The sequence below is a fragment of the Chamaea fasciata genome, unplaced genomic scaffold, assembly GCF_029207755.1.
Source record: "Chamaea fasciata isolate MVZ Bird 193981 ecotype frontalis unplaced genomic scaffold, bChaFas1.0.hap1 SCAF_225, whole genome shotgun sequence".
NCBI classification, from domain to species: Eukaryota; Metazoa; Chordata; class Aves; order Passeriformes; family Sylviidae; genus Chamaea; species Chamaea fasciata.
In genome coordinates, this window is record NW_027094310.1 from 108,158 (window position 1) to 128,815 (window position 20,658).

At 65.0% G+C, this 20,658-nt stretch overlaps 2 protein-coding genes across 2 annotated transcripts; both read right to left on the reverse strand.

Annotated features, from left to right (window-relative positions):
• Positions 1 to 1,769: 1,769 nt before the first annotated feature.
• FRMD8 (FERM domain containing 8) lies at positions 1,770 to 6,726 on the reverse strand. Its single transcript, XM_066208376.1, is given in 11 exon segments — positions 1,770 to 1,954; positions 1,956 to 2,011; positions 2,580 to 2,784; positions 3,335 to 3,517; positions 3,590 to 3,713; positions 4,395 to 4,583; positions 4,907 to 5,073; positions 5,199 to 5,257; positions 5,348 to 5,449; positions 5,964 to 6,122; positions 6,583 to 6,726. Coding segments are annotated over 11 exon segments (1,374 nt in total). The 5' UTR covers positions 6,641 to 6,726; the 3' UTR covers positions 1,770 to 1,882.
• Positions 6,727 to 6,905: 179 nt separating this feature from the next.
• Positions 6,906 to 20,370, reverse strand: LOC136304935 (neurexin-1-beta-like; the record flags this gene model as incomplete). The annotated part of the gene is made up of 7 exons (XM_066208360.1): positions 6,906 to 7,738; positions 11,069 to 11,147; positions 11,464 to 11,783; positions 13,763 to 13,852; positions 16,186 to 16,357; positions 18,039 to 18,220; positions 20,200 to 20,370. Coding segments are annotated over 7 exons (1,343 nt in total), but the record flags the coding sequence as incomplete, so codon positions are not given.
• Positions 20,371 to 20,658: the final 288 nt, after the last annotated feature.

The window sequence follows — 20,658 nt, forward strand, 5'->3', positions numbered from 1 at the left end:
AGGGATCCGCCCGCGGAGGGATCCGGGAGTGAAGCGTCAGTGGGCGGGTCCACGCGGAGACCACGCCTTCTCGTTAAGCCCCGCCCCCCGCCGCTTTGCCGCAGTCGCCGCCATCGCTGCGTGCTGCCCGCATTGGGCGGGGGAGGCGCCGAGTCACCTCCGCTGTGTCCGGAGAGACTCAACAGTTTGTTTTTTTTTTTTAAAAAACGCCCTTCTCTCCTTGGTTTTACCTCAGAAAGACACGAGTTGCTTCAGGAAAATCTCGTTTGCCTCAGAAAATGGCCGACTTCCGTCAAAAAAATGACGGATTGCCCTGAGAAAAATGCCTGGTTTCCCTCAGGAACGTCTGATTTTACCTCATCGAGATCTCATTTCCCTCGGAGACGTCTGGTTTGTCTCAAAACTGTTTTATTTCCCTCAAGAAGTGTCCGACTTGCCTCAGAAATGACCTATTTGCCTCGAAAATGTCTTACCTCATCAATCTCTTACTTCCCCCAGAAATGTCGGATTTGTATAAAAAAAGGATTCACTTCCCTTAGAAAGTTCCCAATTTGCCTCAAGAAATGGCAAGTTTTACCTCAGAAATCTCTTTATTTGTCTTAGAAAAATCTCCTATTCAGCCATAACCGGCTCCCCCCCCAAAATGGCGCCTCCCCACAGAACAGCCCCGGGAGGCGGAGGGAGAACCCGCGTCCTTCACGATTTCCCTCAGGGAACATTTATTCCTAAACGTTTCTTTACCCCATCAAATATTTCTATTTTTTCCTCTATTTTTTAAGTCTGTAAATGCTGGATTTCAAAGCAGTTTCTCCGTGTTCTTTAAGCCTCGGTTACACCGACCCATCCCGCAGCACGAAACTCTCACCGGTTCTCCCTCAAAAAAATCCTTACGTTTCTAAAAACACTTTAAGAAAATGAAGTTATTCAAGACTGAGGCGGTTTTGCCGCAGAGTGGAGGCGTTTATGGGTAGAAAATGTGATATTTTGGTTAAATGCAGCCCAGCTGGGTGGGAAAAGGGGTTAAATAGTGAAAGAGGGGGATTTGGGGTGGGTTTGCGAAGGTCCCGAACGGACAATGAGTGACGCCTCAAAATCAGCAAGACTCGCCCCAAAACCGGCGGAATTTGTCCCAAAGGTCTCGTTAGTGCTAATGAGGGGGACTCCCCGCAACGCAGAAACCTCTGAGATGTGTGACACGTGTGACTTGTGTGACACAAGCGTGTCCCCGAGTCCCCAGCCCGAAATGGCCGCTGTCACGTGGGGCCGCCATTTGGCTACGTTGGCCCCAAACCCCCCAAAATTGGCCCCAAACCCCCCAGAACTGGCCCCAAACCCCCCAAAATTGGCCTCAAACCCCCCAGAATTGGCCCCAAACTGCTTTGGCTTATCCCAACCGCCCCCAGAATGGACCCCAAGCTGCCTGGGAAAGGCCCCAAACCCCCCAGAACTGGCCCCAAATTGTTTTAGCTCCACTTAAAGTGGCCTCAGACCCCCAGGAACTGGCTGGAAATTGCCCAGCATTACCCAAAATCGGCCCCAAATATCCCAAACCAGCTCAAAACCTGCCAGGAATTAACCCCAAACACCCCGAATGAGCTGCAAATCACCCAGAATGAGCATTGATCTGCCGCAAATCACCCTGGGTCATCCCCAAACTCCTTCAAAACTGCCTCAAACTGCTCTGGATTAGCCCCAAATCTGTCCCGATTTGCCCCAAACCTTTCCCCAAAAGGCCCCAAGTTCCACCAAACCCTGCTTGGGGTGAGGGGGCGGGAGGGGGGGGCAGTGCAGTTTATTTTGGGGGGGTGTGGGTACAAAGAGAGGGGGGGTCTCGGGGGCTCCCAGTCTGAACTGGGAGGGTTTTGGGGGGTGCAGCGGGGGCTCAGCTCTGCCCGGCCCCGGCCCCCCCTGTGCCCCCCGCCACGGGGCTGTAGGAGCCGCCCCCGGCCCCCCCCCCGGCTGAAGAAGGACACCGAGCGCCGGGGGGGCTTCACCCGCCGCAGCTCCTGCCCTGGAGGGGACATTGGGGCGCGATTTAGGGCAGGAAACGCCTCGGGGTCCCCTGTGCCACCCCCGGGTGTCCCAATGCCCCTCCTCAGGCTCTGGTGTGTCCCCTCCCCGCCATGTTCCCCCAGACCAGCCTGTACCCCGTGTCCCCTGCTCGTCACATTCCCCCCACAGTGGCTGTCCCCCCCCCCTTGTCCCCGGGACCGCCCCCTTTGTCCCCTGGAAGCTCTTGTGGCCCCCTCCCCAACCCCATGCCACCTACCCCCACATGCTGGGGTCACCCCATGTGCGTGTGTGTCCCCATGTCCCCCACGTCCTGAACGTCCCCCATGACCCAGATGTCCCCCATGTCCCCCATGTCCCCACTGTCCCCGAAGTCCTCGATGTCCCGGATGTTCCCGCTGTCCCCCATGTCCTGGATGTCCCCGCTGTCCCCCATGTCCCCACTGTCCCTGATGTCCCCCATGTCCCGGATGTCCCCGCTGTCCCCCATGTCCCCACTGTCTCCGATGTCCCCGCTGTCCCCCATGTCCCCACTGTCCCCGCTGTCCCCCCGCTGTCGCCTGTCGCACCCTCCCGCACGTAGTCGATGGTCGCGAGGCGCTGCAGGCGGGGCCGGGTCACGCTCTGCTGTCGCCGCAAGGGGGCGCCGCGCGCGCCGGCCGGCTCTGGGGGCGTGGCCGCGGCCGCGGAGGGAGGCGTGGTTTGCTCCTCGGGGGGCGGGGCCGCCCCGCCCAGCTCGATGCAGCACTCGATGAGGGCGCTCATCAGCTCCGCCTGGGGGCGCTGTCAGTGCGGGAGGCACGGGACCCCCGGGGACCCCTCCCCAGGGACCCCTTAAATCCCTCTGGGACCACCCCAGGGACCCCCAAAATACCCCAGGGACCTCCCCAAGGGACCTCCCCATGCCCCCCAGGGACCCTCCCAAGTTCCCCCCCAGAAACCCCCCCTAACCCCTCTGGGACCCGCCCCAGGGACCCCCAAAACCCTCTGGGATCCCCAAACCCACCCCAGGGATACCCAAACCAACACCCTTGCACCCATCCAGCTTTCCCCCCTCCAGGGACCCCCAACCGGTTTCCCCCAGGACTCCCAAACTGACCCCCAAGGGCCTTCCCAACCCACCCCCTGTGGGGACCCCAAACCGACCTCAGGGAACCCCCCAAGTGTTCCAAAATTATCCCCTCACTGACCTCCAACTGTCCCCCACTGTCCCTCAAATAGCCCCAGAACTTCCCAGGTACCTTCAACACCCCCACTGCCCCCCCAGTACCCCACCACCACCCCCCAAGTGCCCCCAGCTGCCCCCCAACCCCCCCCATCGCACCTGTGGGGAGAACACCCGCAGCAGTCGGTTCACGGGGGCTCCCTCGTGGTCCCCATCGAACTCCAGCCAGAGCTGGGGGGGCTCTGTGGGGTCCCCCTCCTGCCCCGCGGGGTCCCCCTCCTGCCCCACGGCCCCCACCAGCTCCCAGCACAGCTCGGGGTACGTCAGGGACAGCAGCACATGCTGGGGGGCACAGAGGGGTCACCCACAGCGCCCCCCTGACCCCCATCCGGCCCCCCCCAAACCCCCCAATACCTTCTGGCGGGGGTCAATGATGGTGACCCCCTCGAGCCCCACGGCGACGCTGACGGGGCGCAGCCCCCCCCGGCCCAGCAGCCCCCCCGATGGGCGCTCAATGGCTCCCGGGAAGAAGGCGCACCTGGAAGGAGGGGAGGGGACACACCTGGGTCACCCCCAAACCTCAGGGTTCCCCCCAAATCCGTGAGTCCCCAGGTGGAGTGTGGGGTGACTTGGGGCAGGTCAGGATGCTGGGGGTGGGGGGGGGATCCCTCAGGGCCTGGATACCAAGGAACTTGGGGGTCTAGAAGGAGTCCAGGGGGGTCATTGTGGGTCTGGGGGGAGTCCGTGGGGCTCAGATACTGGGGGGTCTCTGGAGAGGTCCCTGGGGGTCTGTGGGTCTCATTAAATGTCTCGGGGGGGGCAGGGTGGGTGCACGGGGCGTTCTTTTGGGGTTCCCTGGTGATCTGGGGGGGGGGGGGGGTTCCTCGTCAGTCTGGGGGGTTTCTGGGTGGGGCCTGGGGGTGTCCCTTCGGTCCGGAGGGGTCCCTGGGAGGAGTCTGTGTCCCTGAGGGTCCCTGAGGGTCTGGGGGCGTCTGTGGGGGTGTCCCGGGGGGGTGTCCCATTTGGGGTGTCACAGGGGGGTGTCACATTGGGGGTGTCCCATTTGGGGTGTCCCAGGGGGGTGTCCCGGGGGGTGTCACATTGGGGGTGTCCCATTTGGGGTGTCACAGGGGGGTGTCCCAGGGGGGTGTCCCATTGGGGGTGTCCCATTTGGGGTGTCCCAGGGGGGTGTCCCATTGGGGGTGTCCGCCCCCCTCACCCGTAGCCGGGCAGGGCGTGGCAGCGGCGCAGGAAGTCCCGGTACAATCCGGCAGGGGGCGCCTCGGGGCCGGGCGCATGCGCGAACGCCTCGAGCAGCCGCTGGGTGGGGCCCGGCTCGCGCGAGCGCCGGAACAGCGCCCCCCAGCGCGCCGGAGGACCCGGCGGCAGCAGCTCCCCCAGCAGCGGCCTGGGGGGGACACCAGGGGGGGGGTCACACGGGGACCGAGAGGGGCACGGGCGGAACATGGGGGTCGGGGGGTACCGTGTGGCCAGGGGATGGGGAGTCCCGGAGGACACCCCTGGCTGGGGCCCAGGTGTATCCCATGGGTGGGGGTGCCCCAGGTATGGCTCCCAGGTGAGGGGGGGGTCCCGTGGGTGGGTCCCAGGTGTGGCCGCAGGTGGGGGGGTCGCGGAGGATGCCCCAGGGTTGTCTTGGGTGGGGTCGCAAAGGGAGCGTCAGGGGTTCCCAGGGGTGGGGGTCCCGTGGGCAGGGGTCCGGCCGGTGCTGACCGCAGGCTGAGCTCCGTGTGCCGGCCGGGCTCGAAGGGCCCCAGGCGCAGGCGGCAGCTGAGCCCCCCCAGCTCGGCCGCCTCGGGGGGGTCCACGGGGTAGCGCCCACCCTGCAGCTGCTCCCGCGCCTCCTCATAGAGCAACCGCAGCAGCTCCTCCTCCTGCAGCTGGGACCCACAGAGACCCCCGGGTCACCCAGAGGGACCCCTAAACCGCCCCAGACCCCACCCTACACCCCCCCGTGTCCCCCATAGATCCCCCCACACCGGGGACCCCCGTGTCCCCCCCTCACCTCCAGCTCGCGGCTCTTGGGGAAGAACACGTTCCTGCGCAGCTGCAGACACGGCTCATCTGGGGGGGCAGGGGGTCAGTGGGGCCGGGGGACCCCCGAAGGGACCCTCCCGCCCCCAGGGGGACCCTCCCGGACCCCCCACCCTTTACCTTGGGCGATGGCCGCGGGCGAGCCGAGGCTGAAGCGCAGCAGCAGCTCCGGCCAGTGCCGGACCAGGCGCAGGGGTCGGTGCCGCGGCTTCAGCTGCACCTCTGGGGGGGGGACACAGGGCTGGCACCAGCTCGGGGACCCGCGGAGACCCCCACGGGGACCCCCACGGGCACAGGGACCCACCGACCCACGGAGACACCCACAGGGCCTCACAGACACCCCACCCATCCTCCAGGGGGATCCTCCCATCTCCCTGTCTCCCATGGGACCCCCCAATGTCCCCCCCTCACCAAGCAGCTCCGATCACAACCGAGCTGCGACCCCATGTCCCCTTTTCTCCTCTGTGTCCCCATGTCCCCCCATGTCCCCTTTGCCCCTCTGTGTCCCCATGTCCCCCCATGTCCCCTTTGCCCCTCTGTGTCCCCATGTCCCCTTTTCCCCTCTGTGTCCCCATGTCCCCCCATGTCCCTCCATGTCCATGTCGCCCTGTCCCCTTGAACCCTTGGCACCAAGAAGCTCCGACCCAAACCACAGCGCGACCTGTGATCCCCCCAATGTCCCTGTTCCCCGTGTCCCCCATTGTCCCCCCAATGTCCCCCCGTGTCCCCCCCTCACCGAGCAGCTCGGACCCCAACCACAGCGCCAGGGCGTCGCCGGCGGCGGGCGGGAGGCGCAGCGCCCCCTGCAGGCGGCGCAGCAGCTCGGCGGCCGTGGGGCCCGGGGGCGGCTCCAGCGGCAGCGGCAGCGCCGACCCGTCCGGCAGGTACAGCAGGGCTGGGGGCCACGGGGGGCTGTGCGACCCCCCGGGACCCCCACACGTCCCCCGGGACCCCCACAGCTCCCCACAACCAGCCCCACACTGACACACCCTCCCACAGACACCCCAACACGCACAGCCCCGGCCACTCCGGCAGGTACAGCAGGGCTGGGGGCCACGGGGGGCGTGAGACCCCCACCCAGGGAACCCCGAACCCACTCGGGACCCCCAAAGCTGCCCCGGGACCCCCAGCCACAGACTGACACAGCCCCGGCACCCACCCAGGGACAGACCCCAAGGGCCCACGGGGGTCCCACGGCCACGCCCTCCCCCAGACCACCCCCCAAAGGATCCCACGCCCCCCCGGGGGTCTCACGACCCCCAAAGCGCCCCACGCCCCCCACCCACGGGGGTCCCACGGCCACGCCCATACCGAGACTCACGGTCCCGCCCCCTCCCGTGGCCCCGCCCCCTTACCGGCAGCGCCCGGCGGGGCGGACGCGCCCTCCCCCTCCCCCTCCCCTTCCCCGTCCATGACCGGGGTCACGGAGGGGTCACCGTGGGGTCACCGTGGGGTCACGGCTCCGCGCGCTCCTCGCGCCGGTCCCGCGCGCGGGCGGAAGCGCCACGGGTGGGCGGAGGGGGCGGAGCCTCTGCGGTGATGTCATCGCAAGGGCGGGGCCCGAGGGCGGCGCCCCCTGGCGGAGGGGAGGGCTGGGATCACCCCGGGGGGAGGTCGGGGGGTCCCGGCGGGTTCGGGGGGGTCCCGGGGGGCGGCGCAGGAAGAGGCGGAGCCGCTGTACGAAGTATAGAACCGTGTATTCCTCTGTGCGCGGCGGGGGGGCGGCCCGGGGGGGGCTCGGAGGGATTCGGGGGGGCTTTTGGGGGGTCCCGGCAGGACCCCGGGGGGTCCCGACGCCAATCGGGGCTCTCGAAATTAAAAAATAAACCCAAAGAAATACCCGGGAAGGGGGCGAGGGAGGGGGGGGGGGCGGTAAAAAACCGAGCCGAGGTTGGGAGGGGGGCGGTTTTGGGGAGGGGGAGTTTCCCGCGCCCCTCTCGGAAGAGGAGGGGGGGTCCCGCACCCCATGCGGGGGGGTCCCGCTCGCCCCCCGCGCCCCCCCCCCCGCGCGCCGCCCCCCGTTCCCGCGGCGGGGTCGGGGGGGGGGACACACACACAGAGAGACCACAGAGGCGCCCCCGCTGCGGCGGGGTCGGGGGGGCGGGGGTGGGGCCGGGCAGGTGACATCCCCCCGGGGGTGGCGGCGGGGGGTGTCGGGGGACACGCGTGGAGACCCCCCCCCTCACACGTAATACTCCTTGTCCTTGTTGCGCCGCGCTTTGCCCGGCGCCTTGGGGGGCGCGGGCGCCGCTTTCTCCTTGGGGGTCCCGGCGGGCGGGGTCGGGGACGCGGCTCCGGGAGCCCCTCCCGGTCCCCCCCCGGGCGCGGCGGGGGCGGCCCCGATGTAGTGGCGGCTCTGGTCCACCTGGTAGGAGCCCTCGTCGCGGTTGCGGTACTTGTACATGGCGTAGAGCAGGATGAGGATGCAGAGCGCGGCGGCCGCCACGATGCCCACCACCATGCCGGTGGTGCCGCCCGCCTCCCGCACCACCTCCACCGCTCCGGGCGCGGCTGTGGGGGGCACGGGGGGGCGTCGGGTCACGGGAGGCGCCGAGCCCCCCCCGCGCCGCCCCCCGCCCGCTCCCTCCCGCGGGTGTCGCTCGCCCGCCGGCACCAAGCCGGGCGGAGCCGCTCCCGCCACCGTGGGCTCGGTCCCGGCGCCGCGGGGCGCGGCCGTGGCCGCCGGGGGGGCGGCGGCCTCGGGGCTCCCCCCGCCCCCCAGCCCCGCGAAGTCCTCGTCGTCGGCCGGCGGCTGCTCGGGGCCGGGAGCGTGGCCGGGGTCGGGGTCGGGATCCGCCGCCTCCCCCGAGGCGAAGCCCGAGGGCTCGTCGCAGTCGGGGCCGCAGCCCGGGGGGGCGCGGGGGGGCGGCGGGGGGCGCGGGGGGGGCCCGGGGACGCCGGCAGCACCAGCTCCCCGCCTGCGGAGACAGAAAGGGGACGGGGGGAGCCCCGTCAGTCCCCGCCGCTGCGCCCCGCTGCGCCCCCCGACCCCCCCCCCGCCGCCTCCGGCCGCCTCCGCGCCAGCTCCGCTCTAGGTTACTATTTTTTTTTTTTTTTTTTTTGCATTTTTAGCTAATTCCGCTACTTTTTTTTTTTTTTTCCTCGTTTTTTTTTTTTTTTTTTTTGTTTTTTAAGAGCAAACCGCGGCGCTGCCGTCAACTTACATCGCGGGATGGGGCCGGGTGATTTTAGCGTGGAGGAAAAAGAAATTGCAGGAAGGAAGGGAAAGCACACAAAAAACGAGAGAAAGAGAAAAAAGAGAAAAAAAGAACAAAAAGAAAAGAAGAGAAGAGACACTCGGTGAGAAGGTGCCGCGGCCACCCCTGCGGCGCCAGCGCCCGGCCCCGGCCGGCCCCGGCCACCGCCAGCCGCCACTGGCCACCGGCCCCCGGCCATCAGCCACCGGCCATTGGCCACCAGCCTTGGATCCATCCGTCCATCCATCCATCCATTTATCCGTCCATCTTTCCATCCATCCATCCATCCATCCATAATTCATCTGTCCATCTCTAAATCCATCCACGGATCCTTGAATCCATCCTTGAATCCGTCCTTGAATTCATCCATCCTTGAATCCATCCATCCATCCATCCATCCATCCATCCATGAATCATCTGTCCATCCCTAAATCCATCCATGGATCCTTTAATCCATCCATCCATCCATCCATCCATCCATCCATCCATCCATAATTCATCTGTCCATCCCTAAATCCATCCACAGATCCTTGAATCCATCCTTGAATCCATCCTTGAATCCATCCTTGAATCCATCCATCCATCCATCCATCCATCCATCCATCCATCCCTGCGTCCATCCAGCCACCCCGAAATCCAGCTGTGTCCATCCAATCCTGATCCATGTGTCCATCTGTCTTCCATTCCATCCATCCTTGAATCCATGTTTTCACTGATCCATCCATCCATCCATCCATCCGTCCGTCTGTCCGTCCATCCATCCCTCTGCCCTGCCCTACAGCTGGCCATCCATGTGGCCATTCCTGTGTCCATCCTGCCAGCCTTAAATCCATCCATCCATCCATCCATGAATCATCTGTCCATCCCTAAATCCATCAATGGATCCTTGAATCCATCCATCCTTGAATCCATCCTTGAATCCATTCATCCATCCTTGGATGCATCTGTCCATCTATCCATCCATCCATCCCTAAATCCACCCCTGCAGCCACCTGGCCACGCATCTGTCCACCCTCAGATCCAGCATCCGACCTTGAATCCACTCGTCCATCCATCCCCGTGTCCATCCATCCACTCTTGAACCCATCCACCCATCCGTGTGTCCGTCTGTCCATCCACCCGTCCATCCCAAAATCCATCCGTGCGTCCATCCATTCCTCAGATCTGTGTCCATCCATGCTCGAATCCAGCCAGCCCGCAGGCATCCAACCACCCGTCCGTGTGTCCATCCATCCCTAAATCCATCCGTGTGTCCATCTGTCCATCTCTGGATCCGGCCAGCCTCGAACTCATCCACCTGTCCTTGCATCCGTCCCCGTCCCCATCCATCCATCCACGGCTCGCTGTCCGTCATCCGTCCACTGTCCGTCCATGTCCATCCGCTCTCCGTCCATCATCCGTCCACTGTCCGTCCACTGTCCGTCTGTCTGTCCCCCGCTCCTCCCCCTTCCCCTGACTGCTGCTGCCCCTCCCCCACAAGTGGGGCCTTGGGGGACCAGAGTGTCCTGGGGACACCTGTGGGGGGACACCCAGGTGTCCGGGGGGGACACCTGTGGGTGCCAGGCTGGGACACACCCGGGTGTCCAGGTGACAGCTGTGGGTGCCAGGTGAGGCCCCAGGTGTCCGGGGGGTCTCCAGGTGACGACACCCGGAGTGTCCAGGGCGGTGTCACCATGTGACACTGGGGGTGGGGGAGGGTCCTGGCGGCAGCACAGGTGTGACGGTGTCACACGGGGTGACCCCACACCGGGGGGTCCTCCCTGTCTGTCCGAGTGTCCAAATGTCCAAATGTCCGAGTGTCCGTCCGTCAGGGGAAGCAGGGGGTGGGGGCGGGGCTTGCACGGCCCCCGGGCTCAGGTGTGTGCTCGGAATGGGCGGGAACACCTGTGCAGGTGGGGGCGGGGCCACAGGTGGGGGCGGGGCTATATCAGGTGGGAGGGCGTGTGCAAGGGGGAGCGCCTGGGTGTGCAAAGGGGGGCGCCTGTGTGTGCGGGGAGCAGGTGTGAGTGTGAGTGTGAATTAAGGTGTGTGTGCGCACCTGTGTCTGTGGGTGTGTATGCAGCTCCTGTCCAGGTGTGTGCGTGAACAGCTCAGGTGTGTGCACACCTGTCCAGATGTGTGTGTGTAGTAGGTGTGTGTGTCTATGTGCACACCTGTCCAGGTGTGAACAGTTCAGGTGTGTGTGCACCTGTCCAGGTGTGTGTGTGTGTGCACCTATGCAGGTGTGTGAGCAGCTCCTGCCCAGGTGTGTGTGAACAGCTCAGGTGTGTGCACACCTGTCCAGGTGTATGTGCCTGTGGTCTATGTGTACACCTGTCCAGCTGTGTGTTTGTCTGTGTGTGTCTGTGTGCACACCTGTCCAGGTGTGCGTGTGTGTGTGCACACCTGTCCAGGTGTGTGAGCAGCTCCCGTACCTGCGTGTCCCCCTGCCGTGAGCAGCCTGGCACGTTCCCTGCTCACACGCGTGTGCCACACCCACACCCCCCACACCTGTGCATGTGCAACACCCCCACACCTGTGCGGGGGGAGATGGGGGAGAGCCCCGGGCTCTGCGGCCGTGTCACACGGGCGTGCCAGGCCGTGTCACACGCGTGTGCGAGGCCGTGTCACACGCGCGTGCCCGGGGCCCCGGAGCAGCACCCACCTGTGCCCGGTTCACACTCCTCCAGGTCCTCGTCATCGCTCGGACACTCGGCCGAGGCCACCAGCAGATCGTCCGTGTTCTGGGGGGACACCGGGGGGGTCAGCGCGGGCCTGGGGACCCCCAAACCCCCCCCGAGACCCCCAGCGCCCGGGGAGGGTCGTCGGGGGTCACCTGAGCGCAGCCAGGTGTTCGGGGTGGCCCCTCCAGCCCCTCCCACAGAGCCCCCCAAACTGCCCCTTGGGACCCCCCAAACTCCCGTTCCCCCCCCCACCCTCCATCCATCTCCCCCCGCCCCCAATCCCCTCTCCCCATTGACCTGTCCCAACGACCCCCCCTCCCCATAAACCCCCCCCCCGACCCCCCTTATTCACCCCAAACCCCCCTCCCCACTTCACCTGGGCGACGGTGTCGCGCAGGGTGGGCGAGCGCCCGCGGCGGGTGGTGGTCGTGGCCATGGTGGTGGTGGTCTCCATGATGGTGGTGGCCATGTCGGGGGGCGCGGGGGTGGCGCCGGGGGGCGCGGGGGGCGGCGGGGGGTCCCCCACGAGCCGCAGGTCCCCCTCGAGCCGCACGCGGGGGTGTCCCTCGGCCGCCAGCGCCAGCAGCTTCAGCCCGTTGTAGTAGAGCCCCGAGAGCTGCCCCTGGAAGGGGCGGCCGCGGTCCCGGCCCCCCACCCGCACGCGCGCCTGGCTGTTGAAGATGGTCAGCTGCCGGCCTGGGGGGGAGAGGGGGGGCTCGCACACCTGGCACCGGCACACCTGTGTCACCTGTGTCACCTGGCTCACCTGTGCTACCTCGACATTGTCACCCCGACACTGTCACCTCACCCACACGCATCTCCCCAGTTGTTGGAGAGGGGCAGCTACTGGCCTGGCGGGGAGGGGGGGGGGCTCGCACACCTGGCACACCTGGTACCGGCACACCTGTGTCACCTGTAATACCCTGACATTGTCACCCTGACACTGTCACCTCACCCTCATGCATCCCCCTGGATGTTGGAGAGGGGGCGCTGCCGGCCTGGGGGGGAGAGGGGGGGTTCGCACACCTGGTACTGGCACACCTGTGTCACCTGTGTCACCTGTGCTACCCCGACATTGTCACCCCAGCACTGTCACCTCACTGCCATCACCCTGACGCTGTCACCCCACACTCACACCCCCCACCATGGATGGAGAGGGGGGTCTCACACACCTGGCACACCTGGCACACCTGGCACACCCTTATCCCCACACCTGACACATCCCCACACTGCCCCACCTGCCTCGCCCTGCCACACCCACCCCACCACCGTTCCCCGCCCTCACCCCCACACCTGTGGCACACCTGTGGCACACCTGTGGCACACCTGGGTGTGCCTCGCACGAGGAGCAGCCCCGCCCGCCTTCCCCCCACACCCCTTCCACCCCCACCCCCCTCCCCCCCCGGGCAGTTAAAGGGACCCCAACGCCCCCCCCGGCCCCCGGCTCCGCTCGGGCTCAATTCGGCCAATTTTGGGTCAGGTGGGGCGGGGGGGGGAGGGGCAGGGGCCCTGCCTGGGCGGGGCCGGGGCGTGCGAGGGGCGTGCGAGGCTGGGGCGGCTCCTGTGCACACCTGGGCCTCCAGGGCAGACACACCTGTGCGCCTTCCTCACACACACCTGGCCCTGCTGCACACCGGGACAACACCTGGCCAACGCCTGCCCTGGTGCACACCTGCCCTTGTGCACACCTGGCCCTGGTAAACACCTGGCTCACACACCTGACCCAGTGCGCACCTGGCCCAGTGCACACCTGGCACACACCCCAGCCTTGGTGCACGCCTGTCCTGTGCACGCCTGGTGCCACGGCTCAGATCTGGTGCGCACCTGGCGCACACCTCAGCCACGGCGCACACCTGGCGCACACCTGGAGCACACGTGGGGCACGCCCCAGCCACGGCGCGCACCTGGTGCACACCTGGAGCACACGTGGCGCACGCCACAGCCACTGCGCGCGCCTGGTGCACACCTGGAGCACATGTGGGGCACGCCCCAGCCACGGCGCGCACCTGGCACACACCTGGCGCACACCTGGTGCACACCTGGCGCACGCCCCAGCCGTGGTGCGCACCTGGTGCGCACCTGTCCTGCGCACACCTGGCGCAGCCCCGGCCCCGGGCAGTCCCTGAGCAGGTGGGGTTAGGGGGTTTAGCGGGTTTATGCGGCTTTAGGGGGGCTCTGGGCTCAGCGCGGTTTAGGGGGGCCGTTAGGTGCGTTAGCGTCCCTTTAACCAGGTAATGAGGGGGCGGGGCAGGGGCTGGCCCCTCCCCCAACACCTGGGCTCCCTCCCCGGACACCTGGGGGGTCCCTGGACAACGAGGTCCTCCGGGACGTGGCTCCTGGACACCTGCGGGGCCCAGGTGCTGCAAGCCCCAAATATCGGGGTCCCAAATGCCGGGATCCCCCAACACCTGCGACCCCAAACAGGTGAGTCCCGCACACCTGAGTCCCCACATTCCGGGGTGCCCAGGCGTGGTGGGTGCCCAGGTGCGGGAACCTCCTCCAGGTGTTGGGGGGATCCCAGACACTCCCCCGATCAGTGGGGTCCAGACACCTGGGGACCCCAAATTCTCTGGGTCCCCGGCCACAGCGGGTGGGGGGGGCGTGCCCAGGTTGTGCGTGGGGGGGGTGCCCAGGTGTGGGGGTGCCCAGGTGTGGGGGGCGCTCGCTGCCGTTACCTTTGTCGAGCAGCCACTCATCGACCACCCGCCCCAGGCGGAAGGGGATGCGCTGCCGCGCCAGCGCCAGCCGCTCGCTGTCCCCGCTGCCTTCGGAGGGAGGAGAAGAGCGTTACGGGGACACGGGGCACGGCACGGGGACACCGGCCGGGAGCCGGGCCTGGGGGGGGGCGGGGCATCGGCGGTGGCGTCACGGCGGTGTCACGGCGGCGTTGCCATCGGTGTCACGGCGATGGCATCAGTGGTGTCACCGGTGTGGGATGGTGGCCGTGCTGTTGGTGTCACCATCAGCGTCACCGTGGTGCGACTGTGGCCTCACCGTTAGTGGCATCACTAGTGTCACCGTGGTGGGACTGTGGTCTGGCCATTGGTGTCACCATCAGTGTCACCGTGGTGCGACTGTGGCCTCACCGTTAGTGGCATCACTAGTGTCACCGTGGTGGGACTGTGGTCTGGCCATTGGTGTCACCATCAGTGTCACCGTGGTGGGACTGTGGTCTGGCCATTGGTGTCACCATCAGTGTCACCATGGTGGGACTGTGGCCTCACCGTTAGTGGCACCATTGGTGTCACCATCAGTGTCACCAACATGGGACTGTGGTCTCATTGTTAGTGGCACTCTTGGTGTCACCGTGGTGGGACCGTGGTCTGGCCATTGGTGTCACCATCAGTGTCACCAAGATGGCACCATGGTCTCATCGTTAGTGGCACTTTTGGTGTCACCATGGTGGGACTGCAGCCTTGCCATTGGTGTCACCATCAGCGTAACCGTGATGGCACCATGGCCTCAATGTTAGTGGCATCATCAGTGTCACCAAGATGGGACCGTGGTCTCATCGTTAGTGGCCCTCTTGGTGTCACCACTGTGGGATCATGGCCTTGCTGTGTCACCATCAGCGTCACCGTGGTGGCACCATGGTCTGGCCATTGGTGTCACCATCAGCGTCACTGTGGTGAGACCGTGCCCTCATCATTAGTGGCACTATTGGTGTCACCGTCAATGTCACCATGATGGGACCGTGGTCTTGTCACTGCTGTCACCATCGGCATCACCAGTGGCACCATTTATGGCAGCCCAGCGCGGCCACATTGTCACCATGACGCGACCGTGACGTCATCACTGGTGTCACCACCAGCGTCGCCATTGGTGTCAGCCACGGGACGGGATCATGGTGTCACCATTAATGTCACCGTGGTGGGCCTGTGGCACAACCACCGCGTCACCTTTAGTGCCACCCCAGTGGGACCAAGGTGACACCAGTGGTGACACCAAACCGTCACCGTGGTGGGACCATCAGTGTCCCCACGGCCGTGACGTCCCTGCTGATGTCCCCAGCCCTGGCCATGGTGTCACCGGGGGGGGTGGGGTTGGCCCTGGGGGGGGGTTTATGTGGCCTTTAGGGGGGACATTAGCGGGGGGTGGCCGTGGGACCCCTCGTTAGCGCTGCCTCGTTAGTGCCCTCGTTAGTGGGGGGGGGGGGGCTCTGGGGGGGCTGCAGGTGCCATAGGGATGTCCTGGGGTGTCCCCAAGCACCTGGGGTGACCCTGGGGTGTCCGAAGGTGCCACAGGGGTGTCCTAAGGTGTCCCTGAGCACCCTGGGGTGCCTCGGGGTGTCCCTGTGGTGTCCCTGTGGTGCCATAGGGGTGTCCCAGGGTGTCCCCAAACACCTGGGGTGTCCCTTGGGTATCTGTGGGAGCCCCGGGGGTACCTGGGTGGTACCTGGGGAACACCTGTAGGGCCTGCAGGAGTCCTGGGGGGTACCTTGGCAGTACCTGGAGGGTCTGCAGGAGCTCTGGGGAACACCTGGGCGATACCTGGGAGGGTCTGTGAGAGCCCTGGGTGATACCTGCAGGGTCCCCAGGAGCCCTGGGGGAACACCTGGGTGGTCCATGAGAGCCCTGGGGGTACCTGGGCGGTACTTGGGGAACACCTGGGGGGTCTGTGAGAGCCCTGGGGGTACCTGGGCAGTACCTGGGGAACACCTGGGGAGTCTGTGAGAGCCCTGGGGGTACCTGGGCAGTACCTGGGGAACACCTGGGGGGTCTGTGAGAGCCCTGGGGATACCTGGGTGGTACCTGGGGGTACCTGGGGAACACCTGGGGGGTCTGTGAGAGCCCTGGGGGTACCTGGGCAGTACCTGGGGATACCTGGGGAACACCTGGGGGGTCTGTGAGAGCCCTGGGGATACCTGGGGAACACCTGGGGGGTCTGTGAGAGCCCTGGGTGATACCTGGGTGGTACCTGTTGAACACCTGGGGGGTCTGTCAGAGCCCTGGGGGTACCTGGGCAGTACCTGGGGATACCTGTTGAACACCTGGGGGGTCTGTGAGAGCCCTGTGGGAACACCTGGGCGATACCTGCGGGGGTGTCTCTAGGGGGGCGGGGGGGGCCCTGGGGTGCCCCGGGGCGCGGCGGGGGGTACCTGGCGGGTAGCGCTCGTGCAGGGGGCCGCCGTCCACCTGGAGCGTGGCGTTGCCACCGCTGCGCGTGAAGCGGACGACGTGGAAGCGCCCGTCGCTGACGGCCGCCCCCCGCTCCTCCAGCGCGATGTCCTCGGTGCCCACGTTGAACAGGACCCCCACGGCCCCCTGCACCTGCGTGGGGAGGGTGGGGAGGGGGCACAGGTGGGTGCCTGTCCCGCCCCCCCTTTCCCAGGGAATGACCCCCCCCCACCCCGATTTGGGCTCCTCTTACGATGTGGAGCTGCAGGAAACGGCCACATCGGGCTTTTAACACCAAGAGACCCCCCTCAAAACATCCCCCACGGCCTCCTCGGCACCCCCCAGACCCCGAATTTGGCCTTTGCTGTGGGATTCCAGGATGTCACCGAATCCAGGAACCCCTGGAGCCACCCCAGAATACCCCAGGACCCCGATTTTGTCCCTTCTTATGATGTGGAGCTGCGGGAAATTACCAAATCCGGCCTTGACCAGGAGTCCCCAGAGCTCCCCCGGTGTCCCCAAATCCCCCTGACCTGCCCAGGACCCCCATGAACCCCCCCCGCATCCTCAGAGCCCCGAGACACCCCCAGGACCCCTGTACCCCAACTTTTTTTACCCAAATTTACCCCAGTTTTTGCCTCCCCTCCCTTACAACGCGGAGCTGCGGGAAAGTCCCCGAGCCTGACCGCGCTCTCCATCCGCAGCAGCACCCCCAGACCCCAATAAACCCCCAGACCCAAATAAACCCCCAGACCTCAATAAACCCCCAGACCCCAATAAACCTCCAAACCCCAATAAACCCCCAGACCCCAATAAACCCCCAGACCCAAATAAACCCCCAGACCTCAATAAACCCCCAGACCCCAATAAACCTCCAGACCCCAATGAACCCCCAGACCCCAATAAACCTCCAAACCCCAATAAACCCCCAGACCCCAATAAACCCCCAGACCCCAATAAACCCCCAGACCCAAATAAACCCCCAGACCTCAATAAACCCCCAGACCCCAATAAACCTCCAGACCCCAATGAACCTCCAGACCCCAATAAACCCCCAGACCTCAATAAACCCCCAGACCCCAATGAACCCCCAGACCCCAATGAACCCCCAGACCCCAATAAACCCCCAGACCTCAATAAACCCCCAGACCCCAATGAACCCCCAGACCCCAATAAACCCCCAGACCTCAATAAACCCCCAGACCCCAATAAACCCCCAGACCCCAATGAACCCCCAGACCTCAAAAAACCCGCAGACCCCAATGAACCCCCAGACCTCAATAAACCCCCAGATCCCAATAAACCCCCAAACCCCAATAAACCCCCAGACCCCAATGAACCCCCAGACCCCAATAAACCCCCAGACCTCAATGAACCCCCAGACCTCAATAAACCCCCAGACCTCAATGAACCCCCAGACCCCAATAAACCCCCAGACCCCAATGAACCCCCAGACCCCAATAAACCCCCAGACGTCAATAAACCCCCAGACCCCAATGAACCCCCAGACCCCAATAAACCCCCAGACCCCAATGAACCCCCAGACCCCAATAAACCCCCAGACGTCAATAAACCCCCAGACCCCAATGAACCCCCAGACCCCAATAAACCCCCAGACCCCTCTGTACCTCCAGCCTCTCCCAGCACCCCCATCCCCCAATTTTTCAGCCCCCTCCCTTAAAACGTGGAGCTGTGAGAAGCCCTCGAGCCTGGCTGGACTCTCCACTCATAGCAGCACCCCCCAAAACCCCCAGACCTTTTATACCCCCCAGACCCCCCTGTACCCCCAAACCCCTCCCAGCACCCCAATTTTTTTGTCCCCTTCCCCTCTTACAATGTGGAGCTGCAGGAAGTCGCCGAGCCCGGCCGCGCTCTCCACCCGCAGCAGAACCGCATCGCGCTGCCGGGTGCTGAAGCCCAGGGCCAGGCGGTCGGCGCGGGTGCTGGGCCGGTCATTGGGGGGCCACGTGTAGGTGATCAGGGCCCCCCCCTTGCCGAAAATGTACGTGGTGCCCGCTGCGGGGGGGAGGGGGGGGAGAGAAAAACGGGGGGGGGGTTCAGGGTTAGGGTGGGGGGCGCTGGATTTGGGGGGGTCGAAAGGTTTTGGGGAGGGGGGCTCTGGAGGAAGAGTTTGAGTGTAGGGGGAGCAGCTGGGGGAGGAGTCTGGAATTTGGGGGGTCCAGGAGGGACCCCCGGAGTGTGGGGGTGATCTGGAATCGGGGGGGGGGGATCGCAGCGTTCATGGGGACCCCTGGATTTGGGGGGGGGTCCACGACATCCGGGGGGGTGCACTGAGGACAGGGAAGGCTCTGACACTTGTGGGGGGACTCTGGAATTATTTGGGGGGGAAGCTCTGGATTTGGGGGAGGGGCTCTGGGAGCATCAGGAACCCCCCCAGTGTTTGGGGGTCCCTCATGTCGTCCCCCCCCCCCCGCACCCCACCCTCCATGGCCTTGCACGAGGGTCTGGCCTTGCACGAGGGCTCAGTGTGCACAAACACGGGCACGAACACACCCAAAACACACCCAGAACCAGCCAAAAACCCCCAGACCCACCCCAAAACCCCCCAAAACAGCCCAAAAATACCCCCCAAAACACCCAATCACACGCGTGTGCACACCCGTGACACACCCCCACCCCCCAGCCTGGCACACGCGTGTGCAAGGACACGGCACTGACACACCCAGGCGGGGCACAGACCCCCCCCAAACCCTGCCCCGACCCCCAAACCCCGCCCGGAGGAAGAGGAAGAGGAGGAGGAAGGGGAGGAAGGTGAGGAGGAGGAGGGGGAGCAGGAAGAGGGGGAGGAAGGCTGTTCCAAGTTCCCAAGGCAGTGAGGAGGAGGAGGAGGAGGAAGAGGAGGTGACGGGAGGAGGAGGAGGAGGAGGGGGAGGAAGGCCAGGCTGAAATACCCGCGAGCAGGTGGGGAGGAGGAGGAGGAGGAGGGTGAGAAAGAGGAGGAGGAGGAGAAGGAGGAAGAGGAGGAGGAGGAAGGCTGGCTGGAGTTCCCGGGAGGAGGAGGAGGGGGTTGGGTGCCTGTGAGCAGGAGGAGGAAGAGGAAGAGGAGGAGGGGGGAGGATGAAGGCTGTCCCAGGTTCCTAAGGCAGTGAGGAGGAGGAAGAGGAAAGAGGAGGAGGAAGAGGAGGAGGAAGGCTGGTCTGGGACCCCTCAGTAAAAGGAAGAGGAGGAGGAGGAAGAGGAAAGAGGAGGAGGAGGTGGTGAAAGAGGAGGAGGAAGAGGGGGAGGAAGGCCATCTGTGCCCCTGTCATCGTGAAGAGGAAGTTGAGGGAGCCTGAGGCTGAGGATGATGATGATGATGAGGAGGAGGAGGAGGATTTTGGGGTCCCTGTGAGGACGAGGAGAGGGAAGGCTGATGAGGAGGGTGAGGAAGGCTCACTGAGGTGGCTGTGGGTGAGGAAGGGCCGGTGGATGGCCATGAGGAGGAGGAGGAGGATGAAGGTGATGGTGTTGAGGGCGATGAAGGCTCATGGCGGTGCCCATGGGTGAGGAAGGGCGCGCAGCCGATGGTGCTGGGGAGGATGAGGAGGATGAGAGGAAGGTGATGATGAGAGGGATGAGGAGGATGAGGAGGATGACAGTGATGAGGGCGATGATGAAGGCTCACCATGGCGCACGTGGTTGATGGCAACGGGGAGGGTGAAAAGGATGAGGAGGGTGAGGAAGAGGAGGAAGGTGAGGATGATGATGGTGAAGGCTCACTGTGGTGCCCATGGGTGAGGAAGGGCCTGCAGCTGGAGGAGGCTGACGATGATGAGGAAGGTGAGGATGAGGATGATGAAGAGGAGGATGGAGAGAATGAGGATGAGGAGGATGGTGAAGGCTCACCGTGGTGAGGAAGGGCTTTGCAGGTAATGGTGATGGGGAGGATGAGGAGGATGAGGGCGGGGATGTTGAGGATGATGGGGATGATGATGATGAGGAAGGTGAGGATGAGGATGAGGATGAGGGGGAAGGTGAGGATGAGGAAGGCTCACCGTGGTGCCCGCGGGTGAGGAAGGGCGCGCGGTTGATGGCGATGGGGGGGGGATGAGGAGGATGAAGGAAGGTGAGGATGAGGATGGTGGGGATGATGATGAGGATGATGAGGAAGGTGAGGATGAGGATGGTGGGGATGACGAGGAAGGTGAGGATGATGATGAGGAAGGCTCACCACGGTGCCCACGGGTAAGGAAGGGCGCACGGTTGATGGCGATGGGGGGGGATGAGGATGATGAAGGAAGGTGAGGATGAGGATGGTGGGGATGATGATGAGGATGATGAGGATGATGGGGGTGACGATGAAGGCTCACCGTGGTGCCCGCAGGTGAGGAAGGGCGCGCGGTTGATGGCGATGGGGGGGGATGATGATGATGAAGGAAGGTGAGGATGAGGATGAGGATGAGGAGGAAGGTGAGGATGAGGAAGGCTCACCGTGGTGCCCGCGGGTGAGGAAG